General features: G+C 37.7%; 1 protein-coding gene across 4 annotated transcripts in view; it reads right to left on the bottom strand.

Moving 5' to 3' along the window:
• Positions 1-16,948, bottom strand: part of DCLK1 (doublecortin like kinase 1) — a 235,429-nt gene that overhangs the window by 78,955 nt on the left and 139,526 nt on the right. For all 4 annotated transcript variants that reach the window (XM_036396137.2, XM_036395978.2, XM_036395891.2 and 1 more), the window contains exon 5: positions 2,208-2,324. In XM_036396137.2, coding sequence (XP_036252030.1) covers positions 2,208-2,324 — 117 coding nt within the window. The remainder of the gene's footprint in view (positions 1-2,207; positions 2,325-16,948) is intronic.

Genomic DNA, 16,948 nt, shown 5'->3' with positions numbered 1-16,948 from the left:
TGTTTGACACACCCTAGGCTGCAGTATGCTCTCCTGGTTATCAGGGCACATCCCTGACTTGTAACGAGCCAGCTGCCAACCAGCATTCCCAGATCCCTTCTGTACAGCTGCTCTCCAGCCACTCCTCTCCCAGCTTACACTCGTGCCTGGCATTACTCCATCCCAGGTGCAGAATTTGGTATTTGTTCTTCTTAAACTCCATCCCATTAATCATTGCCCAATGCTCCAATCTATCTAGATCCCTTTGCAAAGCATCTTGTTTCTTCAGAGTCATTAGCACCTCCAAGTTTGTTACCATCCCAAAATTTTTACTGGTGCTTTCACCTCCTCTATCCAGAACATTATTAAAAATATTGAACAAAACTGGTCCTAGACCTGAACCCTGAAGAAATGCCACTGGTGACAAACTAACATGTGCCTACTTCCTCTAAATATATTTTCACCTAAGAAATGTTTAAGATGGCTACATCTGTCATCAGCACAGCACCATCCAAAATAGTTTGCATTTTTAATATTTTCACTACACTGTTTCATTTCTTGCTATGAATGTAATGATATATTAATTATTGTTGTTGTATAAAAACATTCCCATTTTTCTATAGGCTGTAAAATAATCTCTTGATCTTTTGAAGTATGTAATATATTCTGCTCAGACATTTACAGAAGTGGACTGCAAGAAGCTAAGATTTCCTCACCTACACTTCCCCGGCACCTTTAAGTAAAAACAGTACTATTTCTTTCAGGACCAAAACTAACATGGTATCAGATATTCAACACAGAAAAAATGTTGCTAGTCCCATAGAAATCCCATAGATTTGGTATTATTCACTTATTTCACATAGAAATGAGCATACACAGTTCAATGTTCATTACCTCTACTCACAAATTCATTAGGAAAAAAACCTCAGAGTCTGTAACCTTCACACACCAAACAGGACCTCCCTTTAAGTTAAATTTAACTCTGTTCCACCTAGCTACAAAGAAAGTAACTTAACATTTTTATGAAAGAGCTACTCTGGACTTGTTCCTCACAACTGATATTTTATCTCAATACCTCTATTCAGGTTTGTGTATCTCAGCTGTTCTCTAGGATGTGTAGGAGGCAAGTTATCTCCCAGCCCTGCTACCTACATCTACACCTCTGTCCCTCATTGTGTTTCTCCCACTTTCCTCCTTCCCAGAGCAAGATCTTTTTTTCTCATCTTTGTCTTTTTGTAAAAGAAAAAAAAAGTTCCAGTTGGTCTATCTCTACCCTCTTTGAAACCAGCCTTGGCCCCTCTGATCACCACTTCCCCACAGAGACCTTATGGTGCTGGATGCAGGTTTCAGGATGCCATTTGCTTTCCTCTTGGCAGAAGACTGAGGCAAAAAGGGAGGTGGCTTCCAGACTGCTCTAATGTTTGCTTCTTGCAATGCTGCAAATGCTTGAATGGGTCTACTCAAATGGCTCACACCAAGGATTATTCGTACCTTCAGGCACCAGTACTGGCAATCTAATGCACTTTTTTGTTTATTTATTTTTTCTGCTTGGGAAAAACTGCAGGGGTGAACTACTCATCAGCTATCTAATGGGAGCTACTGCAAAGGCAGCCAAAGCAAGGCCCTTCAGGCAGAACTTTCGAAAGCTTTTTGCTGTGTCTGCTCCAGCCTGTATCGCTGGTTTGTTAGGTCAATTCTGACATTTCTTCCTCAGCTATCTTGCACCTCACATTCACATCTGTAACTGCATTCTTTCTCTGCCCTGCCCTTGTTTTCTCAATATCCTCATGATCTTTAATAAATCCTTTCCTCACTCCCTCAGAAACAAAATTTCAAAAGATTGTAAAATTACCCTTTCAGCAACACAGATCTTATGCTGCATAACTTGGGCTACTTTCTGGATTGTTCTCATTCAGTTCCTAGTACAAAGACTACCATACATCTTTTTTCCTCCGTGTTTAGGTATTGGAAGCAAAAACATGCATGAAAAAATAAAGTGAATTGAACCACTGTAATGCCAGAGTATGATTTATAAGATGCTGAAGCCTCATTTTGTATTGGGAAGACACTTGACCTCAGATGTCACTGAGAAAACACACGAATTTTTAGTATCAACTATTTTATACATTCCATGTTTTTCCTCAGAAATGTGGAATTTTAAGTGCATTGCCCACTCTATTGGAACAGAATGGTTGCTGCTGCTAAGAAAGACTGTTTGCTTGCTTTACCTGAGCTAGTAGAAGCAGGAGACTTGCTGCGTCGGGATGGGCCTGGGCTCTTGGTGGTGCTCCTACGTGAACTCGAAGCTATTTTAGTATAGGAAGTGGATTTCACCACCCGACATTCTAGAAGACAAAGAAACAGCATAAGTTAGCAATTAATAAAGCCAGCAAGATTCTGTAACAGAAAGAGCATTGAGAAGTGAAAACATTTAGCCCACGCTTGTTTTCATTCACCTTGAGGAGTTTTATGAGAAAGTATAAAATCTGTATAAATGGCTCCATTAAAATCCAAGTACAGTACGTACCATATCCCAGACAAAGAACTGCTGCAGTAATACAGACTTTTAAATTCCATGGTTACTGCAGGTACTTAGGACAGCTTAATTTAACTGTGCTGAGACTACTCATAAAATTTATTTGCTTTAGAAGATTTCAGTATAAGTAATGTAGCCATTTTTTGTAAACAATCCAGATGCAATGTAAGCATTTTTGTCAGCCGAGGCAGTCTCCCCTAGAAAAACTGGAAGTCTTCTTTTCTGTATCAATATGTTACAATTGAACATGATGACGCAATTGTCTTCCACTGATGAAGAAAATAAAGCAGGTTTGTTGCTCCTGCTTAATCCTCTGGTGAGCAATAGCCCACATTGTGTAGCACACACAATTCATCACAGGTGAGGGAAACGGCACTACTCGCTCATAAGAGACATCAGTAAAATCAATGAAGAGGCGAAATTACCCTCCCACTCGAGAACACTACAAGATGTTCAGGTTAGAGTTTATGTACACCCACACAGATCTGTAGGCATCCTTGCATTATGACTGCAAAATGGTTCTTGGCCTGGGGATGAAAGAACTTATTGTGCATAGCACTGATGTCTTGCACTCCTAATGGATACTAGATTAATCATCAGACATATTACACAGTTGGGAAAAAAAGATCCACTTCTTAGTCAGTACACAATTAAAACTCTGCAGCAATGTTTACACTGTCTTCACCTGACAGTGCCAGTACACTTCACTTGTTTAAAAACACATCAGTAAACATTTAGTTCTGTACCAGACCTGTTTCCTATTTTATTCCCATGGTTAAGGTTCCTCAACAAAGGTTAAGAGAAATAAACAAGAGCTTTTTCTTCCTAGTCAGAAAATACTGTGTAGAAGCCTGCACATTATTTAGTCTTCACAGATCAGTGGAGCCTGTAACATAGTTTAGACAGATTAGAGAACAAAGAAATAAAATTGAGCATTACTAATTAACTTAAACATATACACCCGAGAATGATGTAATGAAATTTATTTCTCTTGGCTGCCCTAACTGTTTGTCTTTCATCAAGCTGTTCAAGGAAATAGAAGCAAGAACTGATGCGTTACTGAGTGAAACCTCCAGCACAGGTGTGAGCTGAGAGGACCAGAGAAATGCCTTGATCTTCCCCAAGAAGCTTTTCTTACCAAACTCTCTACATTCCTAATGCCCAATAGTAGCTAATTTCTTTCTCTTGACATTTTTTTGTGATTCATTGATGACTTCTCTTGTTTTATACCTAACAGTGGAAATGGAGAAAAACATTTACTCTATGAGGAAATTATCTACTGAAAACAGGTGGAATCAGATGAAAGCTTTCAATTAGGTGCCATTAGATAACTACAGCAGGAATCTCAATTGATTTATTGGCATAAACAGCTGCTCCAGAAATTATATACAACGCAAATGTAAGCAGGTTCTTTATCTGCCTGTAAACAAAATGCAAAATTTTCAAACATCTAACAGCCTGTTAAAACTATCGTTTAATCCTAGTGTGGGCCTCATCCACAGGAAACAGTCAGGAAGGGGAACTGCATATTCCAATGGTCAACAAACAACAATAAATAAGTAAATAAAGCAGAATGCTCCAACCAAGTGAAACCCATTAGAATATATCATTTGCTTCGTTGAAGAACTTAAGAGTCCATGCAGAGAACAGCTACTTTATGCAATATATAAAAAACCTTCCTCTTTCCAGCATGTAAAGAAAACAATTATCTACATACCTCTCCCACAACTCATACCAAAGATTAACTCTTATTTTACTACAAGTATTAATACTCATTCAGGTTCTCTCAATACCTTTAAAACACCCAGTCTTAAATATGTTGTCACAGAGGCATTATCACCATATCTAATTGGGTCAGACTTGGCCAGCAATGGGTCTGTCCTGGAGCCAGCTGGCATTGGCTCTGCCAGACATGGGGGAAGCTGCTGGTAACTCCTCACAGAAGCCTCCCCTTTAGCCCCTCCCACCTCCAAAATGTGGCCATGCAAACACAGTTCATTTGCAAATCATCCTGAGGGGCACTTACAGACCCTGACCTGTGAGTAACCCCACACAAATGGCATACTGCCCTAAGAGGAAGTCACCTCTAGCAGATAAACAACCTCTCTCCACAGGAAACACAAATGACCATATGATAATCCAAGAAATGTACAAGCATCGCAGGATCATAGGATAATCCAGTTAAAACATGAGAAATTCCTAGTCCAGTTTCCTGCTCAAAGCTTGAAGTAGCTTTATATTCACAGTCCTGGATGACTTGGGGGACACTTCAACCCACTTGGGACATACACAGTGCAGGAGGATCTTGGAGAACATCGGTGTCAACTTCCCATTCCAAGTGACAGAGAAAAACAGTAAGAAGAGATGCTCTGCTCACTCTCACAAAAAAAGGGAAGACTCTGGGACTGTGCAGGCAGAAGGCAACCTTAGCTGCAGTGACCAGGATAGGAGAGTTCAGTATTGTGAAGGGATTGGAGGGCAAAATGCAAGATCACAGTTCTGGACTTCAGATAAGCAGACTTGGGACTCTTCACATATCTGCTTGGAAGAGTCCCATTAGATAAAACCCTGGAGAGAAGAGGGACCCAAGAAAGCTGAGGAATATTAAAGGATCACCTTCAAGTTCCACAACAGTCCATCTCAACAAGCAGGAAGATGTTCAAGAATGCCAGGAGGTCTGCATGGATGAACGTGTTGCTGTTGCTGTTGACCAAATTAAAACATAAAAAAGAAGCATAAAATAGGTGGAAGCAGGGACAGGTAACCTGGAAGGTATATAGTCCAAGTCCCAGCATGCAGACACGTGAAAGGAAAGCTGAAACCCAGAATTTAATCTGATGAGAGACATCAAGAGCAATAAAAAGTGTTTCTTTACACACGGAGGGAACAAAAGGAAGGCTACAGAAAATGCACACCCATGAAACGGGGCCCCAGTGTATGAGATAGGGCACCAGTGACACAGAATGTGGAAAAAGCTAAAGTATTGAACGGCTTCTTTGCCTGTCTTCACTATCAAGCCAAATCTTCAGGAATCCCAGGTCCTAGAAGCAGCGTGAAAATCTGGAGAAAGGAAAACCTATCCTGGGTGGAAGAAGATCAGATTAGAGAATACTTAAGCAAAACTGACACATGTAGGTCCATGGGACCTGACAGGATGCACCCTGCAGGTGCTGATGGAGTTGGATGATGTCATTGTGAAGTCACTCAATAGTCTTTGAATGCTAGTGATGATTGGGATAGCCATTTGAAGACCCAGCAAATCTCACTCCTATCTTCAAGAATACCCAGGGAACTACAGAAATCAGCCTCACATCAGTCCCTGGGAAAGAGATAGATAAATGAATCATGAAAATAATTTCAAGGCACATTAAGGACAAGAAAACCATCAAAAGCAATCATCATGGATTCACTAACAGGAAGCCATGCTCAACCAATTTGATACCTCTGCAATGAAATGACCAGCTTGGCAGATGCAGGGATAGCAGTGGATATTGTCTACCAGGACTCCAGTGAGGCTGTCATCTCAGACATTTTTCTTTATATCCAGTCTAAAACTTTTGTTTCAATTCATATCTATCACCACTCACCCTCTTACCAAGCATCACTGTGAAGAGCTTGACTCCACTACCTTGATGGAGAAGAGATGCTGCCCCACTGACATTGGAGGATACTGGCAGGTACCCCTGAAGCAATTTCCTTTTTCACACTGAAAAACCTCAGCTCCCTCAGCCTCTCCTCACACAGCAAGAGCTCCAGCTACCCCAAAATGATGGTCTTTCTCTAATTGCCTCCGGTTTAATGATATCTCCTTTAAACTGGGGAGCTTTAAGCTAGACACAGCATTCCAGGTGCAGCATCACATGCTAGGCAGAGTCAGTTCCCTGTCTCTACTGAGTCCCATTTAATCTATGTCACAGAAATACCATCTTTTTTTCCCTATTTTTCTATTTGTTTAAACCCTTTTGAGCTCAATTATCAACTTCTTTGGCACAATTTTCTTGTTCATCTCAAAAAAAATTCACAGGTTGTGAAACTTTAAAAGGTCACAGTTCAAATGAGCATATATTCTCTTTAAGGTAAACTTGTCAAGTGCCATCTTTTCTATGGGTTTATGAGTTTATTCTTAAAGGACATGAGCTATGGTATGGCCGTGGAGAGCCATGCAGGAAAGCCTTCAGTACTGCACACAGCAGGCTCAAGAAACACATGCATTCAAAGACTAGGTCAAGACTAGTTCCAGAATCTAAAAGGATTTCCAGTCATGGGCAGAGTGTAACCAGGCTGCTTGTTTTAAATAGGTCTCAGCTCCCAGGAACCGTTTATGCATGCAATTCTGTTGTCACATTTAGTTTGTAAAGTAAAATTTTACTGCAGGCAAAGATCCCACTCAGTAACCACACAACCACTGCTTGTTCCTCTAAGACATTACCATAATTTGCCTGTTGCTGTAGGAAAGCTCTGTGTGTATAGAGAAAACAAAACAAAAATTCATGTTTTCTTTAAACTGCATTTTCTACACAGAATCTAAACTGGTGAGCAAATTAATACATACCTTCTCCTCATTAACAGTATTTGGATTACTTTGCAAGTAATGAAACAGAAGAGTGTTTTTTCCTCAATTTTCTTTTGATGCCAAAACTATAACAGAAATAGATCTGAACTCCTGACAGAAGAGACAACTGCCTTTCTCACTCATGTGGGCATGGCATTCCCAGCCAAGAAGAAACATGAAGTGTTTCTATATTATGTTCAGTAAGGAAAGAAATGTTTCATGAAACCCCAGTCCTTCCTCTCACCATTGACTGACTGAGATTAAAGGAACAAAATGATGACACCCATGGTAATGCAAGACAAAAGAAGGTCAACTTTACAGTTTGAACTTTACAGACTTTATTGTTTTACAACTCAAAATATTATATAAATAAGAATGCTTTTCCAGTGAAAACATCTTGCAATAAGATGTTCTATTGTATAACTACATACAAAGCTATAAAGTAGGAGAGAGAAGTACAGACTAACAGCAGCAAGGCTAAAAATGTAACACTGCAGTCCCTTTATTGTATGGAATATTACCACAGAGTTCTGAGGACTTTCTTGCACATTAACAATAGGGCTGAGGAAACAAAAAAAAGAGAAAACACCCCAAGGCTACAGTCTGACATAATTAAGACTGTAGGGACAAGATAAGAAAAATAGAGTTACTGTGATTGTACAGTGGTGTCAATCAGCAGTAGGAACTGTCAGAATCAGGGGGGAAGCCCAGCATACATACTTGTGAGCTCTTGACTCTTCCTGCTGCAAAATGGACAAAATGAGGTAAGCATAAAGTAAATAAAGGATGCTAACACATGGAATCACAACGCCTGCAGTCTCCAGCCCCATGGTGTTTCATTTCCAAAATGTTACATTAGTTTCTACGCTCATTAGATTTTACAATGGCAAAAAAGCAGCAGAGAGTAACTAATCTGCAATAAATGTGTCATAAAATGAAAAAGCTTAATGTGCTTCTAGAGAAGACTGTGAAAAGTTATTTAAATTACCAGGAGATCAAAAAGGCTTACTTGTCAGCAACTCAGAAGTTGACTGTATGGCCTTCATGAGTTCTTTCTGGGCAAAAATATCACTCTCTGCTGTGTTTTGCTTTTCTTTGAGGTCTGTGTGTTGGGAATAGATTTTATATTTTCAGTATCCCTGCCAATCTGTTTCTCTAAGATGAGAACATTTAACTTGGTTTCAGCAACAGCTGTATCCTGCAGATAAGCAAGGGGGGAGGATCAGGGATGTCTGTGGTTGTTGGTAAGCCACTTTGCTGTAAGCCCCAGGCTGCTGCCTTTTACCACTGCTTAAAGACATTAGCGTCACCAGCAATGTCCTCAGGCCAATCAATGGATCATTACCCCAAATGCAGTACCAATTTTAGTTTTTAATGTTAATGGTAATTTGTCCCATGCTGCTAATTCTTAATGCAGCTAATAAGATTTTACTTTTCAGCTGTATTCATGCCTTCAATTAATGCCAGTAATCTTCTGTTTGCAGAACTAAGTTTCACTCTCTTCAGCAAGAGCCTCTTGTCTAGTGGCATTGATACACACTGCAATTCACCCTACCCAACTGATCAATCACTGGCAGCTATGACTTGCAATTACAACATGTTCAAAAGGGTAACTATCATGCAGTTTCCAAAAATGAAAGGGATATAGAGCGTTTCACAGAGGTTTAAGTAATTTCCAAGCTTCTGTCGTCATGGTTGTGCCTGCTTCAATTTTTTTCCTGCATGTCTTCCTGTTCAATGTGTTCCTGAACACATTGCAGATGCGGGTGGACAGCGATGTATGCGTAGAATGCAAAATCCTTAAGTTTGATCCCATGCTCTAAGCTCTATGTCACTGTAAATGCATAGGGTTTTGAGACATTGGATCTTCTGATTTGATTTCTTACCAGTAATTGGTCTTCCACACATAATAAAGATTAGGAATTCTATTTTACTGTGTGCCAAATGCTTGTGGAAGCAATTACCTAAATCTCCTTTTTTTTTTTTTTTCTGCAAAGAAATATTCTTTGATTGGGGTATAAAATACAGAAACAGCTAGATTTTCTTTCATGTGAAAAATCATTCTCCAATTTTGAAACTGGGGTAAGTATATACAATAAAGTACAAACTATTAAAGCCATCTATGACTTATTACACATCAAGAAAATAGAGAATCTTGAAAGATCTCAGGAACACAAATCGCTTAACCATAGCTAAGAATGTTTTCAGATGTATGCACTACTCCAAAAATACCTCATTAAGACATAAGAAATGTATTATCACTACTAATATTATTATAACTACATAATATATGATATTATCACTAATATTTCATTCTACCCTAATGTATAATTGTCAGATTCTGAATTCAAATGTTTCTAAATTCACCAAAGACTAAATATTTACCAGAAGATGTAAACAGATTTACATATAAATCAAAATGTTTCTTCAAGTATTTACAATTCTTTCTCCAAACATGTTCCTGTCTTAAGGGCACTGTTGGGAGGACAGAACTCATCTAATGCTAGATAAAAATATGATTAATTATTAACTATTCACCCCACAGTCCTTCTACAGTCAATGGAACATTTTTCAGTGTTCATAGGTCATTTCTATGACCTATCTTAGGAACCTGTAAGTTAGAAAGGATGAATCTTATGAATTATAAGAAGGATGAATCTTATGAATTATCAGATACTCATAAATTATCAGATACAAATTCTAGGTTTTCATTTTTGGTGAAAATACCCTAATTAGAAGCAGTATCTCTGGACTAGTAAGAAAGACCTACAGGCTTTTTTACTTCATACAAACAATAACACAAGATTTTGCTGTATTTTGTAACTACTGTGTATGAGTAGATTTTATCTCCCCACCTTCTCCAAGTCCTAACCTTTTTGTCAGATTCATCTCACACAAAGCTCCACATTAATATTTTGTCTACAAAAACAATATTATGTTAAATATTGCTTTACATCAGAAAAGAAATCTGCTATCATGAAAGATTCCAGCCCATAGCAGTGGAAAAAAAAGGACTGAAAAAACATTTTTCATCACTGCAACAGCTTTTCTGATGAGGCACAATATCTAATTATTTTCAAGCTCTGCATTTTTAGGCAGAAAAAACTAAAAGACTTCTTAAAAAACCTGCTTGTCTAAGTGAATCTGAAACACTTCTGACTGAATTAATGTGACTGAACTTGCATAAAATATTAATTTAAAATATTAAAATATTAATTTCTGAATTAAAATATTAATTTCTGAAATTAAAACTGGACTATCAGAAACTGTTTTCTGATACCTGAAGACTGAGTTGAAATAAGAGTTTTGTCATTAGCTAAAACATACCCCTAGCACATGTTCTCTTTGACATGTCTTGCATGTCTTGACACATACTCTGTTTCACTCCCAGAGATTTTAATTATCACTGTTTGCTCAATATTCTTCAGCCAATATTTTCCAATGCTGATACAAATGTTCATTAGTTTGCCCTTGTGTTCAGCACCCTTTCCCTACACCTCTGCAGATGTACCATTCTAGCTGCAGTGACCAAAATTTCACAAATATCACTACTTTTAACTGGAAATGTTTAAGATGGCACAACTAATTACAACTGCAACCACCCGTGCTATTTTTATTTATGGCCACAGCATTATTCTTCATGGAAGAAAGAAATGTGGCATGCCTTTGCTTATGGCTTTCCTTTTCTTTCTGTGACAAAAGCTTGTTTACTGGACATATATCAACAGATATCTCAAAAATCACTGCTGAAGCCACAGGAAAAATTCAACACTGAAGTGCCTTACTTTATCTGCACAGTTTGGATGGCAATTTTCTTGGCATTGTTTTATTCATTCAACTGAAGATGAAATGAGAGAATGGTACAAATTAATTAGTTGCCAACTATTCTGTTCATCAAAATTCTTGCTTTTCTGTTCAGCACAAAGAGCTAATATTTGTCCTATTACCCATTAAAAATAATTTCCTTCTTTACTTTGAGAATAACCAGACCTCCTATCCAATCCATATGATAAATATTAACAGCATCCTAAGCACCAAGTACACAGGCATTCTATCATATATTTTTTCAATTACTGTCTAAGAGAAGTGTCAGTGCTGCAGTCCAACAAATTCTGGTGTTCTAGTATTACTACTTGCTGTCCGAGGAGTATAAATTGTTTTCAGTTGTTCACTATTTCAAATTACTCTTTTGGAAGTTTAGAAGCTCAAGCCATTTCCCAGTTACAAACATAAACTCTCATTTGCAGAACATCATCTTCACGTGGAAAATATCAGTTAAACGTATTACTGAGAAACATCCATTCAAAACAGTTAACTTTTAATACATTTTAGCAAGGTGTCCTGAAGATTTTTCTGTGTAACTTATTTGAGGTGAGCAACAAAATATGTAATTAAACTGCCCTACTTCTGCTTTGAGGTTTTTTTTTCAATTAAATCTGCCTACTTATTAGTCTAACAACTTTATTGCAAAGTATTAAGTTTTAAAAGCCTTTTTTTTTCTTCAAAGAAATGAATTAGACTATAGTGGGATAATGATTACAGTCATAACAGTTAAACACAAATCAAATTCCCTTGGCTTACACAGCTAATTAGTTAGATTAGCAAAGAGTCTTGCACAAAACCAGGGATATACAAATATAAAATATCCATTAAATAACAGATGAATATGAGACACCAATTGTTGTGGGGGGTTTTCTTATTTAAAAAGATTAACTGCAACCAGGCAGACAACGTAACTTTAACAACAGTGAGACTAGAAGACAAGATACACTAAAGAAGAGAACAAGTCAAAGAGAGTTTTTAGATAACATTTTCAAATTAGAGAGATGTGAAGAATATTTAGAGACACATCTAAAATGAACTCCAAGCTATCAGACACTATTTTATGAGAATTTTGAAGGACAGATAAAGATCCAAGAGAGAAAGTCAAAGCAAGTGCCTTTCTTTAAAGCTGTGACACAATAGTGAACTGGGAGTTGCAGAGGACACCCTTATTTGAGATTATTGAGAAAAGTTATCCAAAGGGAGAGTATAAAGAAGACAGATCAAGCTCCTTTCCTTTTGGTTGTGACAAGACAAGAAGCAATGGGCACCAACTGAAACACAGGAGATTCCCTCTGAGTAGCAGAAAACATCTTTTCACTTTGAAGGGAGCAAGCACTGGCATGGGTTTCCCAGAGAGATGGTGGAGTCTCCAGCCTTGGGGATATTCAAAAGCCATCTAGACATGATCCTGGGAACCCAGCACCAGATGACCTTTAGAGGTCCCTTTCAAGCTCAGCCCTTCTCTGGGACTTCCCTTCCAAGACAATACAAAGCAATAAAGGAAACAATACATTTAAAGCTTAAAAGATATTAAAATTATGTACTTAGTCAAAATAGTTTTGTCACGAATAAACTGTGTCAAAGTAGTCTTCCTATAAAGATTAACAGGAGAGACAGTAGAGATTATAAGGCTCAGAATTTCGAAACTCAAGCTGCGATTCAAGAAAATAGAAATTGCTTTTAAGATGGGCATTGGAAAAGCTAACCAGGGTAGTTTACTGTCAAACTAGGAGACAATGAGCAGAGAAACTCACCAGAGTTCCTGGTCAACATTTGTCTTAATATGCAATTAATGCAATTAATTAAATGCATTTTAAATCTGTAGATAACTACATAGTCATACTACCATAGGTAAAACTGTAGGCATTGTGGAACAGTATAAATCTGAAAACTACAAAGTCATCAGAAAAAAGCAAATAACATTCAACAAGTCCAAGATACTAGAACCATGAAAGAATAAGCAACACAATAAAGGTTGAAGCCATCACTACAAGAGTCAGTTCCTTAAATGCAAAACAGCAGCTCTGCAAAGAGGAACATAAGTTTTGCAGTGGGTCACATGCTGAATTTGAAATAAACTATTACAGCAAATGGAATCATCCCCCTGCTGAGGGTATCACCTCTGTGGAGGACATCTGACTTAATCCCCTGGGCTACTGCAGTGTTAGCTAACACAACAAATCCACTTTTTTGTTTCCCACTTATGAAGATTTCACCTTCAGAGGATTAAGAGAGTACTAAGGAATATTACAATGTGAGGAAATATGACTAATGAAGGAGAGCTAATACAAATGGGAACTTCATTTCAGAAAAAAAGCGATGAGACAAAAGCAGCCTTCAATACTTAATAGACTGCCAAAATGAAGAAAAATAAATCTTACCATTAGTTTTATAACAAATACAACAAAGCAGAGAAATCTTAAGCTTCCAAAAGGTAGAATAATTCAGACATGAGAAAACCTGTTTTCAACTGCAAGGATAAGGAAGTACTGGAACAGATCATGTGGAGGACTTGTTGAATTTCCCTAACCACAACTGCACACACACATGTTTGCCAGAAACCTATAAAGTCAATTTAGGTAGGGCAGGTCCTCCTATGGAACCTCTCAAATCCCTTCCATGATTCTTTTGATTGAGTCTTCCTAGTATGACTCATAAAAGGTACTCCAAAGTTTTTTCACTGTCAGCACTTCTGCCTGAATTTAGCTGAAAGGTAAGTAAAAGGAGGAGATACACTCTAACTATATGTAAAACTGAGTGAAAGTCAAAGAACATTTTAGTGAGGGAAAAGTGATTGCTTAATTGTGAATTAAAATCATTATAATTTCCTGACTGGGGAGACTATTGAGATACAAATCTTTTATTTGTCTTCAAAAGCCAGAATGATTAACTTTTCAAATTTTTCTCAATAGGACATTAGTGGAACTGATATATCCAAAAAACAGACCTTCTCCTTCACAGACAATTCAGAGTCTGATTGGCTAATATTGTCTCATACCATTGATATATATGTACATTTCCTCAAAACCAACTAGATGACAGAACTTCATACTGAAAGAAGACATTTCTTACTGGCTTCATGGATTAGATGCTTTTGTACTTTCATTGGACAGATCTAAACTGATTTTGTAATGGTAGGGTTGATGAAAAGGCATGATGTCTCTATCTACATTTTCCACAACTCAATCTGCTCTCAAAATACAACTTTCATTCTTAAGTTCACATGCATGTCCAGATAAAAAAACCTAGATGAAAACAGAAAAGCTCACACATTCCATGTAGCTCACGAAAAGCTATTAAAAAAAAGAGAGAGAGAATGAGAGAATAAAAGCCAACCAATCAAAACCACATTAGCCTACATAACCTTTTGAAGCACTCTGGACTGTAACCATGTGAAGCAAGGATCAGAGGTTAATATGCAGCTAGTGCCTAAATGATAATCAACAAGAAGAGTGTAGGCAGGGGGTACAGGAGGAGTGCTAACTATGGATCAAAAGACTGTATTTATATACATTGCCTTGGTTATTGTTGAAAGCAATGCTTTACACTTTACCCTAAAAGTTATAGGTATCATTTATGATAGTGTCTAGCATTTCAGTGGGTCGTTGTTTTTACAACTATTTTTTGTAACCTTATTTCACTAACAGTTGCACAAACTTAGCTGATATTAGACAAATGCAGTTTGAGTTGATCTTCTTCCGTGAAATGAAAGCCATACTCCAATTGATAAAGTTTGCAAATGTGGAAACCTATCAATTCCAATTTTTTAAACCAAGTTGATATCCTACTAAGTAAGTGTCTGAAGAGGGCTGTCACGTGACAAAATATTGGGCTGCTTTTGAAGTTGTGTAGCAAGTATGAAAGATTAACAAATAATTAATTTAACAAGTTCTGCCACATTATTCTTTGTGAATCCTCCACAATTTTCTCAGATATGTTTTTTATTTAAAGTCTTCTTTAAAACATTCATTTAAAATGTTGAGACTATCCCATATTTAAAAGTATTCCTAGTCTTGGAAAGGATGCAACACTCCAAAGCAGTTTCTGAATAGATAAGGAACAACTATCACTAAACACTTTTGCTAAATTATCTACAAATATGCTCAAAAAGCTACTTAATTTCCTTTGAAAAGTCATTAAAACATACTTTCTTTTTTACAGGAATATTAAAAAAAAGCAAATACAGAAAATTCCTAACACAGTTGAATGCAAAAGTTAACTGAAAAACCAGGTTTATTCACAGGACCTACTTGTACCTTCCTCTAGATATTCTAAGAAAGAAGGTGACTTCTTATCACCTACTTAAGCATACAGATAACAATGTTATTCAAAGTCACAAAATACTGATATAGACAACAATGCCAATGATAACATAGTCCCTAGAACTCCTCTAATTTCCATTCTTCCAGTGTCTGAAACACAAGAATCTCTTCAAGGACATCATAAATCCACTTCATACCCAAAATGTAGAAATACTGAAGACAACATATCCTTGCCTTAACTTTCCAATTTGCTTCTAACCTCCCCATGGTTTTGTGTGTCAGTCCCAGCCTCCCATATGTCTGTTCCTCCCACAAAAATGCCTCTACACTTTCTCTGACACTAACGTCTATGAATAGAAAGCTCTCTCTGAGGCAACCTGAACAAGGCAGCTTCCCTCTCCATATGATCCCCTGATGATTTTATAATTTAACTATTGCAGTTGAGATGATGTAACACAATGCAAAACAAACAGATGGGCAAGAGATATAAAGCGTGGCAAGGCCTAACTGGAAAACATCACTGCCAGAAATGTTGTTGGCTCGCAGCTGCTGACATTGTTCCTGGGACATGTGCACGCTGAGGATTTGCTGGCAGCTGCATTGCTGGCTTAGATTTTTGGCATGTGGTTCTACTTAGGTGCCACAAGCTGGGCTTTGTTTGCTTACTCCACGTTTACACGTGCCTGAATGCAAACCTGTGGAGATAAAAGGTAATTCTGGATGCCAAAACTCTGTTGTGTAGATCAGGCATGCTTTCCTGTGCTGAAAGACTGTGATGAACAAATGGGGATTTTTTGATGAGGCACGTTTACTCTTACGACTGCAGGATAAAGATCTGGAGGTACTATCCTGGAATTAACTTGAGTGGTGGCACCAACCTAGCTTTGTGACAATGGAGCTCAGAAGAGTAAATTAGCATATCCTAACTTCTGTGCTCCTGCAACAGGCTGCTGGGCTGTGTGAGAGGGTTTATTCAAATCTCACTTGAGCATCTCTAGTATTAACAGGAATTCTGTGAAGGTAAAGAAAGTAAATTATCAGCCCCTGGAAAATTCCTCTCCTAATTATTATTACTCCATGCTATCTTTATGTGACAGAAGGTTCAGTTCAACAAACATATAAAAGCAGAGGACTAGAGATATTACTTTGAGGGAAAGAAAATTAAAAATTAAGAAATATAGGGAAAAAGATACAAGTATTATAAGCCAGTGCAAATTCAGTGATGAAATACCAGACAATATAGTAAATCAAACTCTCAAGTACTCTGACTGTTCAGTTTCAACTCATCACTCTGTAGACCATGACTAGGAAATGGCATTTCCACTGCAGTTATGGACTAAAGCCAGGAGCAAGAAACACTTGATGGACTGAGCTGTACAAATTAAGTGATCAACAGGAACAGCTGAAGAAGGGGAATAGAATTCTGATGCCTGAACTGTTTCAAATAAGCAGCATCCTTTAAAGTCATCAGTTTCATGAGAAAATTGCCTTACTGTTCAAAGAGGAGGTCTTTTCCCTAATAGCCACATCTGATGAAAGCAAATATCTGCTTTCTCACAACATATAAACCAAATAATCTATGTACCTCTCACAGGTGCGAGGAATATGGTGCAAACAGTAGAGTCTGAGATTAAGTATTGTAAATCTGAGATACTTATAGATACAAAAGTCATAGATATGGATGCAGAAGAAATGTTTCAAATGGGTCAAAAGCCATTATGGGGACAGAAGGCATTTTCAGAAGAGCATGACTACTGAATTCAGACTTTCTTTCCAGCAGAGTAGGATCTGCAG

This window comes from Molothrus ater, chromosome 2 (genome assembly GCF_012460135.2).
Source record: "Molothrus ater isolate BHLD 08-10-18 breed brown headed cowbird chromosome 2, BPBGC_Mater_1.1, whole genome shotgun sequence".
Taxonomy (NCBI): domain Eukaryota; kingdom Metazoa; phylum Chordata; class Aves; order Passeriformes; family Icteridae; genus Molothrus; species Molothrus ater.
The sequence above is the reverse complement of the archived record's forward strand: the minus strand, read 5'-3'. Positions and strand labels throughout refer to the sequence as shown.